The sequence below is a fragment of the Ursus americanus genome, chromosome 14 (assembly GCF_024610735.1).
Source record: "Ursus americanus isolate L20-20 chromosome 14, mUrsAme1.1.p, whole genome shotgun sequence".
NCBI lineage: Eukaryota > Metazoa > Chordata > Mammalia > Carnivora > Ursidae > Ursus > Ursus americanus.
Genome location: NC_142140.1, coordinates 37,149,696 through 37,171,345, shown reverse-complemented (window position 1 = coordinate 37,171,345; position 21,650 = coordinate 37,149,696). Strand labels below are relative to the sequence as shown.

Below are 21,650 nucleotides of genomic sequence, written 5' to 3'. Positions count from 1 at the left end.
GAGGGGCCCACAGCGGCGGTCCCCAGGGGCGGGGGAGGGGCGGCGCTCCGGAGACAGCGAGAGCCTGCGGGGTCTAATTGCATCACTTTATTTCACCGACCTCCACTCTCCACTCTCGTCTCCCCAACCCCCAAACCTCAGAGCAGGAAACAAGCTTGGCTGAGCAGATCCAGGCCTCATAACCTGGGGAGGTGTAGAGCACCCAGAAAGAGGGGGAAAAAGCAGGGAGATCTGAGGTTCCAAGGGGTGGCCCTCACCTATTGGGCGGCGATTCTGGTCTGGGGCCAGCTGCAACCTGTGGGTGAATGGAGTTCAGGGCTAGCTACCCTTAAGCCTGGCAGATGGCCTCATGCAAAGGGCTGGCCCCCAGCATCTCCACCTTCCTGGACAGCGGGGTTCGGCATGGTTGGGAGGGTGCATGTGCCCATGTGAACGCTTGTGTGAAAGCACAAGAATGCATGTTTGTGGATGCATGGAATGCAAAGCTGTAGGTGACAGTGTGATGTCAGTCCAGAGTTGCCCGTACCTATGCGGTTGCTCCCAAGTGAAGGGTCATCTCTGGGAACATGGATGGCTCTGAATGTGTAAGCAGGCACGTGGGCATGGATGTATCTGTGGTCTCGGAGGCAGGAGTAGGAGGTGTGAGTGCCCCGTAGTAGAGCAGCTGGAGGAAGAGGCTGGAGCCAGCATGGGGAGGCTGAACCGGCAGAGGAAGGGGTGCAACCGAACAGGAAAGCCTATAGGAGAAGCCCATCTAATGGATTACCCTCCACCAGATTACGTCTCTTGATTCCTGAGGTTTTTCCTCTGGATTTCACCTCCTTAGTCTGTCACTGCAAGAGAAAGAGGAAGAAGAAAAGACAGACCCTAGAGACAAGAACCCAGATAGACAGAGACACACCTGTTGCATGTGGGTGATGAGCAGAAACCCATGGAGAGAGGAAGGAGACAGAGAGAGGCCAAGGCAGGCCAGCAGCCCTGCCCCCCCCCCCCAGCAGGGCTGGGTCTCATGCTAGCCCCTGCAGGAAATCCAGCAGCCCTGTGTGCCACTCCTCAGGTTTGTCAAGGTAGCAGGGGTGCCCTGCCCCCTCCATGACCAACACCCGGTGGTTGGGCAGCTGCTTCAGGTGCTCAAAGCTGGTCAGACCCATGGGGTCCTGGTCTCCATATACTATAAGAGTTGAGGTCTAGAGAAACGAAAGGGAAACAGTAAACAGCGATCTGCCACACCAGCCCCAACCTCCTAGAGGTCACTTCAGTCTGTCCGTGGGGTCACCCCGAATGAGGGGGAGAGACAAGCTGGCCCAGTGGGTGGTATAAGAGGCCCCAGCTCCTGGGGGACAGAGGCATGGATTTTTGTCTGCCCCGGCACATAGTTTAGCACAGACCAAAGCACAGTAATCTGCTGCTAAGTAAACCAAAAGGGCAGAGTTTGGTAGTCTAGCTCCCCCCAGAAGCCACCCCTTGGTTACCCTGCCGCCAGGTAAGGAAAGGCCCCAGAATGGACCCTTTCTTGCTTGTGGCAGGGGCATCTCAGCCTCCCACACAGGGATACCTTCACACTGGCATAGTCCGAAGCATTGATTTTGTCAGTGCAGATGGGGGCCACTGGCACATAGCCCCGGAGCTGGGAGCCAGGGGCCGTGAGGAAGGGCAGGGAGTACATGCCACTCAACGATGGGCTGATCACAACAGGAGAACCCAGGTCCAAGGCGTCCACCACAGCTGCCAGGAAGCTGCTGGGGACCAGCTCCCCAATAGGGGCAGGGGCTGCTGCTTCCTTGGAGCGCCCCAGGCCTGCAGGGATTCGGGTGTGAGAAAGACAAGGGCATTGAGTGGGAAAATGGAAGAGACAGTCCCTTCCTCCAGGAAGCCCTCCTAGGTCAATATCTCTGTGCCAGGTTCTAGCAGCACACAGAGTGCCCAAGTTTATTCCTACAGCAGCCTAGATCTGTCATTTCTGTGGCAAGCATGAGGCATTTCCCTCTACATCTTTGCCCATCTCTGCCAGTGGTAGAGGGTCCTGGAAAGGACCAGGCTCTGAAGTGCAACGCAGCTGGGGCCAAGTCTCGATTTTCCACTTAACTATCTATGTGACCTTAGGAAAGTCTCCTCACCCCTCTCTCGGCTGCTCAGTTTCCCCGTCTGTTAAAGGAGACAACAAAAATATCTACCATTCCAGATTGCATTGAAAATTAAGTGAGTTAACTGCTTAAGAGGCACCTGTCCCAGGGTTGGCAGGGTGGACAGTGGCTGAGGACCTGGCTCTCTACCCGTGTACCTCCCCTCCAATCAGTCAGGCCCCACCTTCCTCAAATAGATTAGCTCAAGACCTTCACCTGGAAGGTCAGTCCAACCCACCATCCGAACCAATCCCATCTGGGCCTGAAGGCCCACACTTGGGCACTGAAACCATGCCAGCCATGGCCCGTGAGGGAAACAGGTCAACTATGGGGTCATACTTTGCTCCATGGGCTGGGGCCTACCAGTCCAGGTTATGACGGCCAATCTGGGGCTACCCCTGCCTTACTCCAGAACCCAGTTCAGGACTTGTACCTGGGATCCTGACTGCGGGCTTAGCCACTCGCCAGGCCCAGCCCCGCCCTCACATGTGTCAGGAGACTCAGTCTCACTCCTTAGGGCTTCCAACAGAGCCTATCTTTACGGCTCTGTCAAAAGATTTTAATTCCACTTGGCTGAGCACCGATTCTTAGATGCTGGGTACTGGCCACATATGCACGTAATCTCAGTCCATTCTCATTAGAGCCAACCCCCAAAATCTATATCTCCCATTACAGATGAGGAAACAGAGGCACTGAGATACTGCCCCAGGCAACCTGGTTAGAAGCAGCTGGACAGTGTCCAGACCACATCCGGATAGAGACAGGAGAAACTGGAAGGCCCTTGTCGAGGGCACGGCACCCTGTGAAGCCCAGGGTTGGGGGCGGGGGGTGGGCCCTAGCCTGGCTAGGTCCTCCCAATGCCCCAGCGCCCAGTCCCCCGGTGAGGCCCCCACAACCCCGGTCCGGAAGCTTGCCCCGGAAGTACCTGGCAGGTCCAGGGCCACAGCCCGGTAGCCAGCCTGAGCCAGCCGGTGCAGCGTGCCCAGGTTCTGCCAGGTCTCGGAGGAGAAGCGGATGCCATGCAACAGCAGGACCGAGAAGCGGGCAGCCTGCCCAGCGCCTGGCCGAGCCTGTCGGAAGAAGAGGCTCTGGCCCTGTACCTGGACGGTGCCCTCGTGAAGCTCCACACCCGCCATCCCTGCCGCTGTACCGGTGAAGCACCTGTGGTTCAAGGCCAGACTGAGAAGGAGCCACAGAACACCCTGCCCACATGGGACAGAGAGGCTGCCAGGAGAGGGCAGGCGTCCCTCCGGGAGCAGCAAGGAGGGACCAGAACCCTCCATGTGCTTTCAGATGAGGAAGCCAGAGTGTCATTTATGCTTCTGCCACTCAATGGTGTGGCATTGGGCTTCGGTTTCCCCTTCTGAAATAAGAAGCAATAAAACCTACCTCAAGAACTAAGGAGTTAATAAAAGAGAGAGAGAGAGAGAGAGAGAGAGAGAGAGAGAGAGAATTGACAAGTGAGGGTGCCCACCCTTAGAACTCAATACATGGAGCTCGGAGCTCCCATTATGATTACTGTCCTCACTGTTACTCTCCTTTTCTACAAATGGGGATAATACAATAGTACTCAGCTCATAGGTGGTGGGTGGGATTAACTGAGCTCAACACGTAAAACGCTGGACACCGTTCCTAGCACACAGTGAGCATAATAAATGCTCAATCAACAGTGAATAGCTATTTTGCTCATTGACCTCTTCCTCTTCAAGGCACTGTTACAGTTTGTAAGTTGGCACTGCAGGCCGGAGGGGGTTGGGGTTGGAGTTAAAAACCCATTTTCCGGAGGCGGAAGCTGGAACGCAGCGCTGGGAAAGGCTTTGGAGTTCCGGCCCGCAAGGAATGCGGAGTACCCAGCGCGCTGCGCGCTGGGGCCCAACGCTCTGACGCCGTGGTCAGGGGCACCGTCATCGGCGCCGCGGCGGCTCGCTCGGTCCCCTCCGCGGACTTCGGTTCTGGCTCGCTGGGCCCGGTAAGGCGCACGCGGAAAGGGTGGGGGCAGACCCGAGGAGGGGACCGGGGGAGCCGAGATGGGAAGGGGAGGAACTTGGGCTGGACAGAAGAAAGAGAGGGTCGGGGGGCGCAGGGCCGGTACCTGGGGAGCTGCGTAGGCTCGCGAAGATAAGAGGCAGGCGAGTGCTGGCGGCGACTGGGGCTCGGGGCAGGGAAGCGGGGAAGTGGCCCGGCCGAGGGCGGGGACCAGGCCGTGCTGCGTGGTGCCCTCTAGTGGCCACAAGCCGTCGCAGAGCCGGTAGCGGCCGCTAGATCTTTCTTGTCCCAGCGGCCTCGGTTTCCCCGAGCCCCTCGGCCGCATCTGCTCCGAGCACCCGATTGGGTGCGGCCCCAGCAACCTGCCCCAGATGCACATGATGCGGCGTGCGGAGAAGGGTTCGTGGGGTCTCATCCCTGCTGCTCCCTCCTCTTCCCCACCCTGCTCATCCCTGGCCTTGACCGCCCAGGCCCAGAGTTGTGCGCAGGCACGCAGTGAAGCCAGACAGCTTTGAGTGCGAGACTCTACCAAAGTCCAGCCAGATGACCTCGACCGATTTCACAGCGTCTCCGAGCCTATTTCCCGGCCTGTAGAATGGGTGTGATGTTGCCTGTTTGGCAGGGGGTCTATAACGGAGTGAGTCCTGCGTGCCCTGAGCTGCCTCCCTGTACCCGGCCTGGCGTTGGCCACACATCGCCCACCAGGACAGGTGCCATAAAGAGCAGTGAAAGAGGCACAGGCCACCCTGGGCTGTGACCGAGTGCGTGCGCCTGTGTATTTGTAGGGGTTGGGGCAGCGGTTGGACCGAGACCTGGAGCTGCCAAATAAAAATAATATCTGACACTGAACAGCGAGGCCTCCTCTCCAGACACTGCTAAGGCTTCACCCATCTTTTGTGGTGCTTAAGACAATCCTTATCCTTAACCCCACTGTACGGACGAGGGACTGACCGACGATAGAGATGGACTGGTGGGAAGAAGCCGGTGGCTGTCCCCTCGCCCTCGGGCTGAGAACAATCCGGAAAATCTGGACAGTGGGCCGGGCCTACGCGCTTTCGGGCGCCGCCTGGAGTTCCCCCTGCGTGGGTTTAGGAGGTGCTGGGCCTGCGACTGCGCACTGCGCAAGCGCGCCTCCTGGGCCGGGCGCTCCGCCGCCGAGTCCCGGCAGCAGCCTGCAGAGCGGCGGAGCGCAGCGCAATGGTCGCGGCGCTGTTTGGCTGCTGGTTCCGCGTGGGCGGGGCCCGCCCTGGGATGTCCGGCCCGGTCATCCCGATCGGCCCGGTGAGTGTCCCCGGGGAGTGAAAACTGCAGGGTGCCCGGGGGCGGGCCATCCTGGCTCCGCCCCTTGCCCCGGGAGCCCTGGGGCAGAGTCCTGTGGGAGTGGCAGGCGCGAGTGTGCCTATGTTGGTGTGTTGTGTGTGCGTGCAGGCGTTCGTCTGCGTGCCTTCTGGGGGGTCTGGATGTGTGTCGATGTGGTGTGTGTCTGTTTCCACGTGCCTATGTTGGGGGTGGGCGTCGGTCTGGACGCTCGTGTCTGTGTTTGTCTGCTGTGTGCATTTCTGTGCACATGTGATTTTGAGGGTGTGTATCACCTGTGTGTGTACTTCTGAGGCTATGTGTGTCTGTCTGTGTGTCTGTTTGCCTGTACATGTGTACACGCTTCTTGTATGCATGCGTAGTTTTAGGATTGTGTATATGACTGTGTGCTGGAAATTTGAGGGTCTGCATGATTTTGAAAGCATTGTATGTGCCTGTCCATCTGCTTTCCTGACGGCTGTGCGCCTGATTTTGAGGGTATGTATTTCCAGAGATCGATCGATTGCTCACAGGCCAAGCGTGTCTGCCTGTCCCTGTCGCGCCAGGAATAGCTTGTGCCAAAGAAAAGCATATGGGGACAAGACTCGATGTTTGTGTGCACGTGTGTACGTGTGTCACTGTCCACACGTATGCCAAGGAACTAAGTTGGGTACAGCTAACCCGACCCCACGCCTTATCTGGTATCGGTAGCGAATGCTGGCTTGCGGGCTAGCTGCCCACCACCATCATAGTCTAGTGCGCTAGCTGCCTCGGTTGCCAAGGCAACGGCCAAAGCCCCGCCTCTGCCTGGCGGCAGGCTAGCCGCAAGAAGAGGGCAGCATGGGTTCTCACGGGTGGGAACCTATGCTAAAGCCGAGTGGGACGTTGCTGTTCGTGGTCTGAAGGAGGAGAAGAGCGGCCTCTTTCTCCCTTCACCTCCTGGCTCTCCATCAGCGCCAGAGGGGCTGCCACTGCCCACCCATCCCCCCGACTGGGACCCTGGGGGTGGGGGCTTGGGAAACACCCTCAAATCTCCCAGGAGAGGGGGGTGGTGCCCAATATGGGTTTCCAGCTGGGCCAGCACCCAGTTAGCACCCAATAAAGATGTGTTTACTGGAATCTGGGAATAAGGCAGGTGTACTCATCCTAGGCCGGAGAAATGATGACAGGTCAGCCCTGGGTCAAGTCCACTGTATTCCCGAAATATCACAGGAAACTTGAGAGGGCTGATGCAAGGTGAGCCTTTTCCCCATTTTACTGACAAGCTGAAGACACACAGCCAGGAAGTGGCAAAGCAGTCTCAAAGCCAGGGCTAACCCTTCTGTTTGGGTCCTGGGTCCTGATGTCTGTCCTCTGGACAGGCGAAGGACCCAGACTGCAGGAGTCCGTGAAGCAGGTCATGAAGCTGGGGTTGAGGGGAGCATTCATCTCTCCAACCTCCATTTCTACGTATACCATGCCCCTCCCTGGCCCCATTCATTCCCCTCATGCCTCAGCGTTTCTCCATCTCAGATATTCTCCATGACCTTCCTCCCACTTAATATCAGCTGAGATAGAGCATTGAATATTTCCATCAATTGGAAAACACATTCTGATTTAAGCAGTATTACAGGAAATGTGATTTTAAAAAAAGAAGAACCATTTCCAAACATACCAGTGGGAGGGGGCTTTACACATAGTCTTTCACTTTTTTTTTTTTTTAAGATTTTATTTGTTTATGAGAGAGAGAGAGGGAGCACAAGCAGGGAGAGCAGCAGGCAGTGGGAGAAGCAGGCTTCTTGCTGAGCAAGGAGCCTGATGTGGGACTCGATCCAGGACCCTGGGATCATGACCTGAGCTGAAGGCAGATGCTTAACCGACTGAGCCACCCAGGCATCCTTAGTCTTTCACTTTTGATGACTCTCACTACTCTGTCCACCAGCAAGGCTCCAGCTCATCCCTCACCTCCCTGGCCCATGGTTTCTTCCTTGGCAAGCTGAGTGTAACCTGGTGGTTAGCAGCCCAGCTCTGTGTTCAAATCCCAGTTCCTCTACTTGCTACTCTGCATTTTGGGCAAAAGAATTTACCTCTCTGCGCCTGTTTCCTCATCTGCAAGAGAACTAGAATCATATCTGCTCCCAGTGTTCTCGTGTGGATTCATGAGCCCTCGTACGTGAAGGGCCAAGCACAGGGTCTGGCTGTCATAAGCACCTGATGAATAGAAGTGGTTTTAGCTAGCACAGTGATGATGGCAGTCATTGAGCGTGCTGTGTCTCCAGGGACATCTCCGATGCTCCTTCCCAGGCTGCAGGGTATCTGAGCCCCGGCCCTGGCATGTGGAGTAATTGGATATGAACCCTCAGACCCCTGCCCAGAGCAGGAGAAAGGGCAAGGGCTGAGCTGGTCCTCTGCTGGGGGCTTTTGGGTGGGGTTTGGGGATGGGGTCCAGGGGACCTGGTGGGGACACAGCCCCAGCCTCTTCTTCCTCTCCTCTCCTCCAGACTGTGGTACAGACCTCCATGAGCCGGTCCCAGGTAGCCCTGCTGGGCCTGGGCCTGCTGCTCATGCTGCTACTGTACGTGGGGCTGCCAGGCCCCCCTGAGCAGACCTCCTGGCTCTGGGGAGGCCCCAATGTCACAATCCTGGCTGGTCTCACCCCTGGCAACTCCCCCATCTTTTACCGCGAGGTGCTGCCACTCCACCGGGCACGCAGGTGGGTGCTGACCTCAGGGTGTAGTGGAAGGACTAGGTCCAAGGGGAGTCCCCCTGTGGGACCCCAGCTCAAGTCAGGGTGCTCGGGGCCTGGGAGGGCAGTGGGAGAAGCCTAGAAAGAAAGAATGGCGGGCCACTCCCAGCCCCCTGGGACACACACTCCCCTGTGTGCCCACAGGGTGGACGTGGTGCTACTCCACGGAAAGGCCTTTAACTCCCACACATGGGAGCAGCTGGGCACACTGCAGCTGCTGGCGCGGAGGGGCTACCGGGCCGTGGCCCTTGACCTCCCAGGTGAGAGCCCCCACTCCAGGGTCTAGGGAGGCAACATCCAGCAGGTACAAGGGGGCAGCTTCCCAGAGGGAGGACTTGGAGGGGTAGAAAAGCCTTAAGGTATGGCTGGGGCGGGGGGATTTAGACCCCAATGTCTGGACAAGCAGTGGCAGGTCGCAACACGAGATGGCAATACTAAAAGGTCTGCGTCTTTATTTTCTACCTTGAGAACTAGAATTTGGACTGTTGCATGTCGCAGAGCAAATAGAAAGGTGACTCACTTCACAAGCACTTGCATGGAGAGATCTCACTGGACTTTTAATGACAAACTAGGTAGCTTTTCGTTTTTTTAGCTTTGCAAATGATTTATGCTATCATTCTTGTCTTTAAAAATCAAGCAAGAGTGACACCCTCAGAGACCCATGCCACATTTCTCTCCCAGCAGTTTGGGGGTACCCAACCCCGTCTGGGCATTTCCATATATAGAGAAACAGACAATACGCAGGATTGTGTGGTGAGGTTAGACACATGACTGGTGTCCTGTCTGCTTAGCACATCTCCCCGCAGCTTGGTTCTCTCCCCCTACACCACATCTCAAAGAGCAGGCCAGTCACCGTGAACCCCCTGTCTGTACTGTGTGCCATCAGGAGGGACAGGTTTGATCTGCCCACTCCTCCACTGGTGGTTATGTAAGTTGACTTAGAGTTTTCAGGGTCAGTGGAAATGCCGGAGGCACGAAGATGAAGCAACTTTGGACATGTTTCTTTGAGCATGGAGGTACTAATTTCTGTAAGGTAACTACCAAGGACAATTGATGGGTCAAAGGATGCACATTTTTAAAACAATGACAAATACTACCTTACCCCCTAAATATGCTACATGATTTATCCTCCTGTCAGTCATGGATGAAAGTGCCCATTTCCCCGCATCTTTCCCCAGCACTGCAGATTGTCAGTCTTTTTAGTTTTGCCACTCTAATGAATGAGAGATGCTTTTCTAGCAGACCTATCCCATTACAACGAGTAGCTTCTGGGAAGTTTGGGGTAACACTGCCATGTGCTTCGGCTCTTTCCCCCACTGTGGTGGGCAGGAAGTCGTGAGTTCCTTTCCAGCCTCCCTCAGCCGGTGTCTCCTGCTGTTCCCAGGATTTGGGAACTCGGCACCTTCCAAGGAGGCCAGCACAGAGGCAGGGCGGGCGGAGCTGCTGGAGCGAGCGCTGCGGGACCTGGAGGTGCGCAATGCCGTATTGGTGAGCCCCTCTCTGAGTGGCCGCTACGCCCTGCCTTTCTTGATCCGAGGCCACCACCAGCTGCGTGGATTTGTGCCCATTGCACCCGCCTCCACCCAGAACTACACCCAGGAACAGTTCTGGGCCGTGAAGGTACTGGAGGGACGGTTTCCAAAGGTCAGGCTTCCTATCCCTGGCTCGAGTCAAGGGGGGAAAGGACTCAGGTCTCACTTGGAGGACACATGGCCTCATCTGGATAGAAAGAGATGGGGTGTTTGGGAAAGATTTCCTAAGGAGGCGGCTAGAGGGTCCGTCCCCATCAGGCCCCAGGATCACAGCCCCTTGCCTTGCCCTGCAGACCCCGACTCTCATCCTGTATGGGGAGCTGGACCGTATCCTGGCTCGGGAGTCACTGCGGCAGCTCCGCCACCTGCCCAACCACTCCGTGGTGAAGCTGCGTGACGCAGGCCATGCCTGCTACCTCCACAAGCCGCAAGACTTCCACCTTGTCCTCCTTGCCTTCCTTGACCGCCTGCCTTGAGTTCCCCCACTGACCAGGGCCCAGGCCTGGCCTGAGCTTGGAGAGTCTGGACCAGGGCCCCACCAGGGAGGCAGCCCCTGGGATTGGAGGATGGAGGCCAGAGGGCCAGGCCCAGTTGAGACCTCTTATTTCATCTCACAGGCACAATAAAAAATGCACTTTTTTGTCATGCCTGAGGAGTGACAGGTCCTGTTTCCTGGCGTTGTGGCGGGTGGGGTGGGAGTGGGAGGCAAATCCAGGGCTGCTTTGGGGCTGGGAGCTGGAAGGAGGCTTCAGCAACCTGGGAAGGCTAAGAACATGGGCTGCGTTCTAGCCAGCTGCCCGAACCACTCTGTGACTCAGTTTCCTCACCTGTAAAATGGGCATGATGGTAATACCTGGCTCAAAATTTGGTTTTCAAATTGACTCAGTCTGGGTAAATGGAGCACTTGTCCACACGGGGCTTGAGGGGGTCAGGGCAAATGGGTGTTACTACTGCTGCGTGACCACTGGGGTTGGTGGAAAATCCTGGGTCTGGCAGTTGAGCGAGTCAGGAATGCAGGACCTATGGCCAAAGGGAACAGGATGTGTAGGGATGGAAGTGGCGACTGTGGTTTAACAATTAATATAGCACTGCCAAGCCTGCTTGCCCCCAGGTATATATGGGTGAGCAAGCAGATCAGACTTAAACCCCAGGAGGGTTGGGACAGAACCCCTACTCTCCCCTCCCAGCCTGCCTCTCTGGGCACAGAGGTTGAAGTTTTCAGCCCTGCTCCTCCCCACACTGACTCGGCCCATAGGGGTGAGTTCAGCAGGGGACAGACCTGGCTGAGAGTACAAAGGGCACCCAGGCACACGAGTGGGCAGCTGCAGCTGTGTGCAGCCTGGGGGTGGCCAGTGGGACACCTGTGCCTCTTTGTCCTCCCTCTCTGGTGGCTGTGGGAGAGCCAGGGAGCCTGGCACAGGGTCGGCCAAGAGTATGCCACGTGTATGCTTTTGTGCTGTTCCCCCCTCACACGGTCATACAGCCTCACGGTTACACTTTCTCACCGTGACATCCTCTGTCACACAGATGCTGCCACACCCAGCCACCATCTCACACTTGTACTGTCACACACATGGCCATACACGCTGATACACTCTGTTGGATTAGCTCCCACAGCCGCCCATTGGCACGATCTCACACCAAGTCACACATGTGCCCCTCTGCCCCTCTATTCTCCGCTCCTGGCACGGTGTCCGGGCATCCACTCTGACACGGCTCTGTGCCCCGCCAGCAACAGAATCCTGCGGGTACATGGACCTCCTGGTGTAGAACGTACAGTCTGAGGGGACAGATATTGACCAATCACCTCTCCACACAGGGGGCTGAGGCAGTCCGGGAGGACCTCCCTGAGGAGCTGAGACACGGAAAGGGGAGAAGTCAGACACTCGCGGGAGGGGGTGGGGGAGCAGGCAGGGGCCAGCTCTGGCAGGACTTTGCAGCGCTGTACCCCAAGAGGGAGGGGCGCCCGAGGGGGCAGACGCAACCTCTCCTGTCTGTGTCTGCTCTCCTCTCTTCCCTCCCAATCTGGCGGTTGCAGCGGGTAGAGCCCTCCGGGGGCGGGACCACCCGGAGCTCGCAGCCTCGGTATGCGGGGCGGGGCCTGCGGGGGCGGGGCCTGCGGTGCGGAGCCGGCCGGGGCTCACGGACTGCCGCCGGGGCGAAGCAGGCGGCGGCGGTGGCTGCCCGCGAGAAGGATCCTGTAATCCGAGAGGAAGCCGGAACCTGGGGCTGGGCGGAGGCGTGGGTGGCCGGTATTCGCCGTCTTCGGCCCCGCCGCGCGATCCCGTCCGGCCACGTGGTGGGCGGACCGGGGCGGTGCTGAGCCCTAGACCTCGCAGGACCCTGAGCCCTGGCCACAGCCCCGGGCGGCCGCTGAGAGGCAAGCGCGGGCCCAAGACCGCTAGAGAGCGAGGTGGGACCCCGGAGAGGGGTAAAGGGATCCGGGGTTACATGGCATAAAATCCGGGCAATTGGGAGAATTTTTTTGAGGCGGGTAGGGAGAGTCAATGCTTGGGTGCAGACCGGGCACGGCTACTCTCCAGCTGTCGCTGAACCTCTCGGCCTCAGCTTTCTCCTCTGTGAAGTAGGCATTCAGAGGCACGAACTTCCAGGGGCTCTTTGGCGGCTTCAATACGGAAATGTGTTGAAAGTGCCAGCACAGCTCCTGAAACAGAATGGGGGCTCCGAAACCGGGTGTGTTCTCCCGTGGGACGACGGGGAAGCGCCTTGGGGAAGGGCGGTGTGCAGGTGCAGGCCACGGAGCCCCAGCGGCTGGGAGGGGTCGGTAGCCGCTCGCTTTGCCCCTAGCTCACCACGCGCAACGCCATGGCCAGCGAGGGTCGCGAGGGCGAACACCCGTCGGTGACGCTCTTCCGCCGGTACCTGCGTATCCGCACCGTCCAACCCGAGCCCGACTACGGTGAGAACGCGGCGGTTCTAGGGCCCGCGGTGGGGCCCCGGGCGGGGACTGCTCTGTACCAGACTCCCAGCACTGTCACCCAGCTTCGCCCCACTCTGCTGCCCCAACTGGCACCTCCACACCTCTAGCCGTTCCCCGGGTCGGCGGACTGCCCAGCAGCCCCTCCAGGCCGTATTGCCCCTGAAGTGACTCCTGGTGGCTGGTTAAGGAACAACTTCGCCTCACTGCCTGGGGTTTGAGGAGGGACAGGGGAGACCCGAGAGCCACAGGGAAGAAGCTCCAGAAGCCTACTGGGGCAGGACAAAGAGTACAGCCCTTGGGGAATCAAGCTTGGTGGCTGGGAATTGTGGGCATGGGTCCAAACCCCTGCTCTGTATTTACCAGCTGGGAGACATTAGGTCAATCTCCTGCCTCTGCACCAGTTTTCCCATCCCCAGTCACTCCTGTTTCCAACTATGGACTTCCCACCTGGCCTTCCACAAAGGGTCACTGGCTGGCCAAAGATATCTTATTCCTTGGAGACAGAAATGCAGGTGTCCCCGAGGGATGTGGAATTGCACTGAAGAGGCAGCCGCCGTGTCAGGAGCGGCACCCCTCTCTGGATGTACCCCCAGCTCTGCCTGGGCTGGTGGAAGGTGTGGGTAAGCAGAAGCAGCCCCAAGACTCTCTGTGTCCCCAGGGGCTGCCGTGGCCTTCCTTGAGGAGAGAGGCCGCCAGCTGGGCCTGGGCTGTCAGAAAGTGGAGGTGAGCCTGGGGCCCGGCACGGGAACGGGAGGTGGCCCTGGGCACCTCCTCACCTCCTCGTCCTCTCCAGGTGGCACCCGGCCGTGTGGTGACCATTCTGACATGGCCAGGCACCAACCCCAGACTCTCCTCCATCTTACTCAACTCTCACACGGATGTGGTGCCTGTCTTCAAGGTGGGTGGGGCAGGGGGAGCAGTGCAGGCCTTAGGGTACACAAAGATGATGCAGACCCCCCACTGGACCCCAGGAAGCCTTGGGGGCTTGTCCTGATACTCCCAATCTCATAGGACACTGCCCTATGCAAGCAGCCTTTGCCCAGTGGCCCATTCTGTGCCCAGGGTGGCGGTGGAGGTAGAAGCAGAGATGAGGGATCGCATCAGCTGCCCTCTTCAGCCCTCTTCTGTCCCCTTCACCACCCCACTTGTCACCCCACCCCTCGGGTAGGCTTCTAGAGCAGGACCACAGTTGAGCAGAATAGATTAATGACTAAATTGGGGCTTGGGACCCTCTTCTCATCTCTTCCAAAGGAACACTGGAGTCATGACCCCTTTGAGGCCTTCAAGGATGCTGAGGGCTACATCTATGCCAGGGGCACCCAGGACATGAAGTGTGTCAGCATCCAGTGAGTATCCTCCATTTCCTGTCCCCCACAATGTCCCTGCTGGCCCATTGAATTGACCCAGGGCCTGGGCTGGGTGTGATTGGAGAACCTCAAGGCCAAGGAATATCTTGACCCCTTATCTTGGACAGGAATTATCACCATTACATGGATAGGAAGACTGAAGGACAGGGACTTCCCAGAGTCCCCTGCCAGGCTGTGACAGAGCAGGCTGCAGGGCCCAGGGCTCCAGCCTGCCTGCCCAAGCATCTGGTGGCTCCCCCAGCATCCGGCTTACACCCTGTCATTGTCCCTCAGGTACCTGGAGGCTGTGAGGAGGCTGAAGGCTGAGGGCCACCATTTCCCCAGAACCATCCACCTGACCTTTGTGCCAGGTAGGAGTGGCTTGGGGAGAGACACTTTCAGGAAGCAGGAGGATGTGGTGGCAGGGGCGGCTCCTTCATCTCATGTCCCTGCTACTTTTATAGATGAGGAGGTTGGGGGTCACCAAGGCATGGCGCTGTTTGTGGAGCGGCCCGAGTTCCAGGCCCTGAGGGCTGGCTTCGCCCTGGATGAAGGTAAGCAGGTGGCAGGCCCCTGAGCGGCCAGCAGGGGATATGGAGGCTGCTAGTGGCTGGGCCACTCCACCCTCTGAACCCCCTTTCCCTCCCCAGGCCTGGCCAACCCCTCCGATGCCTTCACCGTCTTTTACAGTGAGCGGAGCACCTGGTGTGAGTATGGGCTTGGGGGGAGGGCGTTGTTGTGCAGTGGGGAGATAGGCCAGAAGGGGCGGGGGCCTGCCAAGAGTCATGTAGCAAGTCAGGGCCTCTGCCTCCCAGCCCCTTCCTACCCGGGCTTCTCCTTCCTGAGCTTCTGAGGGTAGCCACCTGTGGGCAGAAACCAGCTCTACACCATGTGTTCTAAGGGGAACAGCCCTGCCGGAGAAGCTTGGCATAAGGGGGAGACCGGGGCCCACCCCCAGGCTGCTCACTTTTCCAGCCCCTCCCATGCTGAAGACACCCCCTTCTCCCTCATCTCCCAGGGGTGCGGGTCTTGAGCACCGGGAAGCCCGGCCACGGCTCACGCTTCGTCGAGGACACAGCGGTAGAGAAGCTGGTGCGTGGCACACAGGGAGGGAGTTTGGGAATTCCCGAGGCTCTATCCTGGGGCCGCTCTCACATCTGACCTTGCACTCTCCTAGCACAAGGTCATGAGCTCAATCCTGGCTTTCCGGGAGAAGGAGAGGCAGAGGTGAGGCAGCCTAGGAAAGAGGATGGGGGGCTAGGCGGCCGTGCAAGAGAGAAGGGAGGCTCTTTATCTGTTGTTCCCCCTGCTGCCCCCCCCCCCACCGCAGGCTGCAGTCAAACCCCCACCTGAAGGCAGGGGCTGTGACCTCCGTGAACCTGACCAAGCTAGAGGGCGGCGTGGCCTATAACGTGGTACCTGCTACTATAAGCGCCATCTTTGACTTCCGTGTGGCACCGGATGTGGACCTGAAGGTGCCGCCTCCACCTGGGTTTGGAGGAGGGAGCCGGGTCCTCCATCCTGTGCTGGAGGCTCGGGGAGAACCTGAGGGGTCAGCTCATCTCCCTTCTCATAGGCTTTCGAGGAGCAGCTGCAGGGCTGGTGCCGGGCCGCTGGTGAGGGGGTCACCTTGGAGTTTTTGCAGGTATCAGCTCGGACCTGTGGTTGGGAGCTGAGGGAGCAGGGAGGCTGGGCTTGCCGGGCATGTGTCACGGTGGCAGTGGGTGCTTGGCGTGCCTGCCTACGTCCGGGTGTTTCTTTAGCTATGAGGGACACGCCTCATTCACCAATAAGCATTCGTTGTGGAGGTCCCTGTTGGATGCTGGGGATACCATTATCCCCAGTAAAATTAGACACAGTTCATGGCCCCGTAGTCCTTACAGCATGAAGAGACGAATAGACCTGAATTAAACATTTATATAATGTTGCTTTTATGTAAGTATGAACACACTTGGCTTAGGAAAGGGTGGGACCCTGCACTCTGAGAACCTGTAACAAAGAGTTGGCCAGTCTGAGAGGTCTGGGAGAGTCACTTTGAGGAAGAGGCCTAGAATATGAAAGCTGGACAGGAAGTAAGTAGATGGAGGGCAGGGCAAGGTCCCAGTGTGGCCTTTAAGGGACTGAAAGAGGGCCTGTGGCTGGACTGGCCAGCTAGCTGTCTGGGTAGGGGGTGGAAGCCGGGGTGGGGGGGTAGGGGGGAATGGGGTGTGTGCCTCTGCCAGACACAGACTAGCCTGTGAAGAATAGGGCAAGATGTCCGGCCGCCTTGACCCTGCTATCCTTCCCCTCCTTCCAGAAGTGGACAGAGCCCCGAGTGACATCTATTGATGACTCAGACCCCTGGTGGGCAGCATTTAGTGGGGTCTGCAAGGACATGTGAGCACACTGGCCAGCCTTTCTCTTCCCCTTTCCTCTCTCCTTGTCCTACCTCTGTTCCACCTTCCTTCGCCCCTTCAGTCCTTCCCTGGCCCTCTCCCCTCTCTCCCTCCTCATTCACCAGGCTCTTCCCTCTGCAGGAACCTCAGTCTGGAGCCAGAGATCTTCCCCGCTGCCACGGATAGCCGCTATCTCCGTGTGGTGAGCTGCTCGCGGTGGGTGGGCAGGAGGTGGTCCTGGGTGCTGGCCTTCCTCCTAATGGCTTCTCCTTGCCCCCTGCAGATGGGGATCCCAGCGCTGGGCTTCTCGCCCATGAACCGCACACCTGTGCTGCTGCATGACCATGACGAGCGCTTGCATGAAGCCGTGTTCCTCCGCGGGGTTGACATATACACACGGCTGCTGCCTGCTCTGGCCAGCATGCCTGCCCTGCCCAGTGATGGCTGAGTCCCAGGCTCCCCAGCCTCTCTACCCCAGGGGTGTCCACCGGACCAGTGTCAAGGACCCCTCTGCCCCCTGCCCAGCAATAAAGTCTGTGTGTGAACAGAGGCCAGTTCTGCAGTACTAAGAGCAAGGACGTTCATGGTGCAGGGATTCTGTCATTTCTCTGGGGACATGCGATTCCCATCCCCATTTCACAGATGAGAAAACTGAGCCTGGCTCTGGGTACCTCCCTACGACCCCATGCTGCTCCGTGCCCGACACAGCCCACTCACCCAGTACCACCCAGCCATGTCTGTGCCCAACGTCAAGGGACCATAGTTCCTCTTCTCAGTGGCCACTGTGCCTTTATCTGACTTGTAAGGTCGGGGACACCATTCTGAGGAGGAAACCAAAGCAAAGATCTCAGGGAAACACTGCTGGCTTTCTGAGAATACACTCAGGATCCTGAGACAGGACTCGAGCTGAAGGCCAGCTGGGCCCTGCCAGATGTAGGGCAGGTAGAGGGAGAGCTGGCTCTGACTGCTAGCATTTGTCAGACCCTCAGGATGACAGGAAGGGGGTGTGGTCCTGCTCTGGTGTTGGGAGCACGAGTCACAGAGGGGCAGGAACCTTGGTGGACCAGTTCATCTGAGGGTCCCTACACCCTGGGCAGGGATCAGTGTGTGCAGAGTAGCCCACGAGTGAGGCTTCAGTCTGTCAGTCCTGCTAGGTAGGGCTCCAGGCAGGACCAAGAGTCACTATGGCCCTGATCGCTGAGCTTGCTCCCGTAGCTGATCTGAGCTGATCCTGTTCAGACCTCCACGGGCGTGGAGTGAGGGACAGGGAGGGCTGGGGTTTGAAGTTCTAGCTGTGGTCAGAGGGAAGTCCACAGCCTGGTTCGGTGGCCTGCAGGCTTAGTCCTGATAGTACTAAGGCCTGCTCGTGCAGTTCTGCCAAGGAGCCAGGACTTGGGCCAGCTCCATCTGCTTTGAGCCCTCCCAGCAGCCCCTGGATGGAGGTTTCACTGAGCCCCTTTAGAAGCTCTGCTGGAATCGCTTGCCCAAGACCACATAGCTTCTAGGTAATGGGAGTGAAGATTTGAGACTCAAGAACTAGGGACTCGTGCTTTCTACGCAAGGGAGGCTCCACGTGGGAGCTGGAGGCTGATAGCAAGCTGGTTGTGACCTCAAGTAAGCCTAGTGGAAGCCCCTGACCTGGCGTCTGGCCTCCCCCTTTGGATTGCAGCAGGTGATGGAAAGAAGTCTTCATGCCCCGTCCTGGGGATTAGAACACAGGCCTCACTGGGAAGCCACCTGACCTGATGACCTCAGGCTGGGCCAGACTACCTTTAGGACACATATAACCTGCTCCTGGCCCGTTTCAAGACCCCACCTATCTAGTACCCCCTGGTGATGGGCAGTGGGCCACCCAGAGCATGCCAGGATGACAGTCATGAGAGCAGCCCAGCCCTGGTTGGGCAAATTTCCTGGGATCCTGCATGGGCTGCCTGGGTCCCAATGCTACCTCCATCCCAGAGCTCCGTGATCTCAAAGGTTTCCTTCCCTGTGAAACAAAGAGAATACCTACTTCAGAGGAAGAGGGACCATTTATCATGGGCTGTACTTGTTGCCATTTTTTTTAAAGATTTATTTGAGAAAGTGTGCATGACCAGGAGGTGGGGAGCAGAGGGAGAGAGTAGCAGACTCCCTCCTGAGCAGGGAGGCCAACTCGGGGCTTGATCCCAGAACCCTGAGATCATGACCTGAGCCTGAAATCAAGATTCAAAAATGCGGAGTCCGGATGCTTAACCAACTGAGCCACCCAGGTAGCTCCAGGAAGTACATCCCTTTTGGAACCTCCCGCGCACCCAAGGCTGGTCCACAGATTACACGACCACCATACTCAAAGGCTAGTTTTGAGGATTGCACGACCAGGAATGGTGATATGCTCAGCACCTCCTACAGGAAGCACCCACACATGCCCATGACCACTACACCACTTGCTTCACTAACTGCTCTAAGATCTAAGACCCTGGAGATGAAGCAGCCGCTCCAGGGGGCACAGCAGGATCCGGCCCAGTGGTGCTAATAAGCCAGTGCCACCACTGCCCTGCATCCGGGGCCCCCAGCACAACCCAGAGTGGTGGGTGCTGGCCGCGTACACCAGGAACAGCCTAAGTCTGGACCGCCTCAGGCCAGCGTGCAGAACTCATCAGGGTCCTTCTCTTTATCCCCGGGGTAAACTTCAAGACTCGTCAGGATATTTGGGAACTCTCTTTCCTCACCAGACTGCCCAATCCAGCAGGCTACGTGCCCCAGCCTTCCTAAGGCCCTCCACCATGTCTTTCACTAGGTCCCTTTCTTGTATTCCAGGGCCCCATTTCCCCCGACTCCCACCCAAACCCCAGTCCCTGGACCACAGACAGAGGCCAACTGACAGATCCTGCCGCAGGTTTATTTGTACAAACAGCACAGGAGGACACCAGCCCCATGCAGATAGAAGCCCAGGGGTCACACCAGTCCTTCCGTCCTCAAGCCGGCAGACAGAAGCATCTACGCTGGAGCCTTTGTGGGGGCCTGGGCACCTTTGGGAGCCTGAGCGGCAGCAGGAGCCAGAGCCGGAGTCGCAGCTGCAGCCTGGGCCTTGGTTTGAGCCTTGGCCTTGGACTTCGGCCGGCAGAGCCTGAGACCCTTGGCAATGCGGGCACGAGCACGTTTCCCAAGCTTGGGGTGAGCGATGTAGGCAAGTCGATTGAGCTTGCGACTGCCGCCCTTTGGGATCTTGGGCTTGACTTCCTTGGGCTTGACGAGGGCCTTGATAGCCTCGGCACGCGCACTCATGGCCTTGGCATTATTGGCCTGCATCTTTTTCAGGCCCTTCTTGTTGTGCTTCTTGGCAAAGCGCATGTTCCTCAGGAACTTGGGGTCTACCTGGAAGGCAAGGAAAGGTACAGGTTGTGAGTGCAGCACCTGGGGCCCCAAGCCACCGCTGGTGGCCCTCTCCACAGCTATACCCAGGAGACTACTGGGCTCCAGCCAAGGCCTAGTGGGCGTGTAGACAGCATTAAGTCAAACTTAAATGCTAAAATATACATCCCTTACAAACTACCTGCAGGAAATGTGTAGTACAACCCTGCCAATGCTACATACAGATGATATTTTTAGGGCCACATGCCCAGAGCCCAGTGGAGCTCAAATGCAAGCGCAAAAGGAAAGTACAAATGAACACTGCCCTCTGCCACACTTGCAGGGTTCAGTTTTTTCTGAAACCCTTCAGGGCCATCCCCACCTTTTTAAAGGAAGGTATCAGTTAAGCACCAAGCGTGGTCCAACAGATACACAGCGCATGAGGCTGAAAAAGAGACCAAGATGAGGAAACCAAGGTTCAGAGATATAACGGTTCATTCCAGAGACCACGGGCACAGGGGAGAGACAGGATCCCATTCTCTTGCTCAGACCCTCCAGCCTCAGCCTTCTCAGACAATCCTGAGAACTCCCTGGCACAGAAGGAAAGCTGCCCCCAAGCCCAGCATGGGGCCAGATCAAGGCCACAGGCTAGTAGAATGGAAGGCTCTCACAGGGTACCGGGTACACAAAGATAAGGCCATTTCTTCCCCTTGAAGTGCTCTGGCTAAGCAAGGGGGATGGTCAAACTACCCTCGGAGGCAGGTTACATCTGACTAGGGAGTTACAACCTGGGCTGCGAAAAGCCAAGTAAAGGTTTATTACGGCTTTGGCAGAACATGAAGTCCAGGCAAGATGAGGGACAGTTATTCATGTCGCTGCTCAGGCTGTGTAACCGGAGCCAAAGGGACACCCTTCTCACTCACCCCCTTAAGAGATTCGTATCTTTGTGACCGGGGTTTCTTGATGCCATTTCTGTGCCATTTTCGTGCTGTGGGGAAGCAAAGAAATTAGACCAAATGAGATTTGCTCTAATAAGACCACACATCACGGCTGGCCAGCCTGGGAAAACCAGGACTTCCCAGAGCAAGTCTTCTCCAGATCTGGAATAGTCCTTGTCCCTGAATGCAAAGCTCTGCGGGCATCTCAAGAGGACCCCTGGCTTCTTTAACTACAGCCCAAAGGTCATCCTGGCCTAAAACAAAACCAGCCCCAGGACCACAGTGTCCCCCTGCTCTGCTCCAGCACCCCTGATCCTCGCTAGGGTCTGAAGGGAGGCGGAGGCGGGGCCCGGGGAACTTACACTGGTTGTGCGTGGTGTGGTTCTTGGACTTGGCCATGTCTGCACCTGGGGGAGGAGGGTGGAGATCAGGGCTGGCTGGGCCTATCACTGCCGCCCTGATCTGGAAGGACGGGAGGCCGGAATGAAGCTGCAGCACGGGAGCCTTGCATCTGCGGCCTCCACTTACTCAGCACGACCCGAGGCCGGTCTGGCCTCCCGAACTCGGCTCAGAGGGCCCTGAAACCAACCCGCCCTCAACAGACGGCGCTCTACCCCATATCCGAGTTCTCCCTCTCCCCTCCACTCCTTGAGAACCTACAAGCACTTCCCGCACCCCCCCCTCCCCACAGCCGCGCAGCCGGCCTCTCTGTCCTTCCCGGTTTTGCGTCTGGCCGCCGGCTGGGAGCCGCGGATGGCTCCAGATACCGCGCGGCCAAGTCTCACCGAAGCCCGCGGCTCCCGAAGCGCCTCGGACCGGAAGAGAAAGAGAAAGAGGAAAGCCGCTGTGCAGCACGGGAAATAGGGTCGTCGGGGCCGGAAGGTACTTGGGAAAAAGCTTCCCCCAGCGCCGGGAAGAAAGGTTCCGCAGCTCGGAAGGATTCAAGCCAGACGCGAAGGGGGCGCTATGCGCCCGGCCCTGCTCTCTTCAGGTTTTACCTACGTTTATTCCTCCTGGACCAAGCTTTTGGGGCCCAGTTCTCATGAAAGGTCCCGGAG

The 21,650-nt window shown here is 57.9% G+C and overlaps 4 protein-coding genes across 10 annotated transcripts; 2 read left to right on the top strand and 2 right to left on the bottom strand.

Moving 5' to 3' along the window:
- Window positions 1-72: 72 nt before the first annotated feature.
- Window positions 73-4,686, bottom strand: ABHD14B (abhydrolase domain containing 14B). 4 transcript variants are annotated; one of them, XR_015726677.1, is made up of 5 exons: window positions 4,216-4,686; window positions 3,049-3,193; window positions 1,556-1,797; window positions 527-1,187; window positions 73-295 (listed from the first exon to the last, which is right to left on the bottom strand). XR_015726677.1 is itself a non-coding variant. In XM_087867006.1 (4 exons), exons 1-4 carry the CDS (start codon window positions 4,522-4,524, stop codon window positions 1,008-1,010), a joined length of 792 nt encoding a protein of 263 aa, XP_087723132.1. In that variant the 5' UTR covers window positions 4,525-4,686; the 3' UTR covers window positions 73-1,007. The 4 variants fall into 4 exon arrangements, 3 of the variants coding, with proteins under 3 accessions (XP_087723132.1, XP_045663219.1, XP_045663221.1); XM_087867006.1 differs by lacking the exon at window positions 3,049-3,193 and adding an exon at window positions 3,224-3,284 and having other exon boundaries at window positions 73-1,187; XM_045807263.2 differs by having other exon boundaries at window positions 73-1,187.
- On the top strand, window positions 3,959-10,309 carry ABHD14A (abhydrolase domain containing 14A). 3 transcript variants are annotated; one of them, XM_087867008.1, is made up of 6 exons: window positions 4,921-5,396; window positions 5,690-5,737; window positions 7,854-8,097; window positions 8,275-8,390; window positions 9,515-9,750; window positions 9,956-10,309. In XM_087867008.1, the coding sequence occupies exons 1-6, from the start codon at window positions 5,072-5,074 to the stop codon at window positions 10,136-10,138; spliced, it is 1,152 nt and encodes a 383-aa protein (XP_087723134.1). In that variant the 5' UTR covers window positions 4,921-5,071; the 3' UTR covers window positions 10,139-10,309. The 3 variants fall into 3 exon arrangements, with proteins under 3 accessions (XP_087723133.1, XP_087723134.1, XP_045663222.2); XM_087867007.1 differs by lacking the exons at window positions 4,921-5,396; window positions 5,690-5,737 and adding an exon at window positions 3,959-4,092 and having other exon boundaries at window positions 7,886-8,097; XM_045807266.2 differs by lacking the exon at window positions 5,690-5,737 and having other exon boundaries at window positions 5,221-5,390; window positions 7,886-8,097.
- Window positions 3,959-16,874, top strand: ACY1 (aminoacylase 1). Of its 2 annotated transcripts, none has more exons than XM_045807257.2 (15): window positions 3,959-4,092; window positions 12,471-12,582; window positions 13,262-13,326; window positions 13,397-13,501; window positions 13,855-13,949; window positions 14,244-14,320; window positions 14,414-14,503; window positions 14,600-14,656; window positions 14,968-15,041; window positions 15,127-15,176; window positions 15,280-15,424; window positions 15,526-15,594; window positions 16,246-16,325; window positions 16,466-16,526; window positions 16,608-16,874. In XM_045807257.2, the coding sequence occupies exons 2-15, from the start codon at window positions 12,489-12,491 to the stop codon at window positions 16,770-16,772; spliced, it is 1,227 nt and encodes a 408-aa protein (XP_045663213.1). In that variant the 5' UTR covers window positions 3,959-4,092; window positions 12,471-12,488; the 3' UTR covers window positions 16,773-16,874. The 2 variants fall into 2 exon arrangements, with proteins under 2 accessions (XP_045663213.1, XP_045663212.1); XM_045807256.2 differs by lacking the exon at window positions 3,959-4,092 and adding an exon at window positions 11,798-12,075.
- Window positions 16,875-19,181: 2,307 nt separating this feature from the next.
- On the bottom strand, window positions 19,182-21,473 carry RPL29 (ribosomal protein L29). Its single transcript, XM_045807267.2, has 4 exons — window positions 21,378-21,473; window positions 20,955-20,999; window positions 20,578-20,642; window positions 19,182-19,678 (listed from the first exon to the last, which is right to left on the bottom strand). Exons 2-4 carry the CDS (start codon window positions 20,989-20,991, stop codon window positions 19,301-19,303), a joined length of 480 nt encoding a protein of 159 aa, XP_045663223.1. The 5' UTR covers window positions 20,992-20,999; window positions 21,378-21,473; the 3' UTR covers window positions 19,182-19,300.
- Window positions 21,474-21,650: the final 177 nt, after the last annotated feature.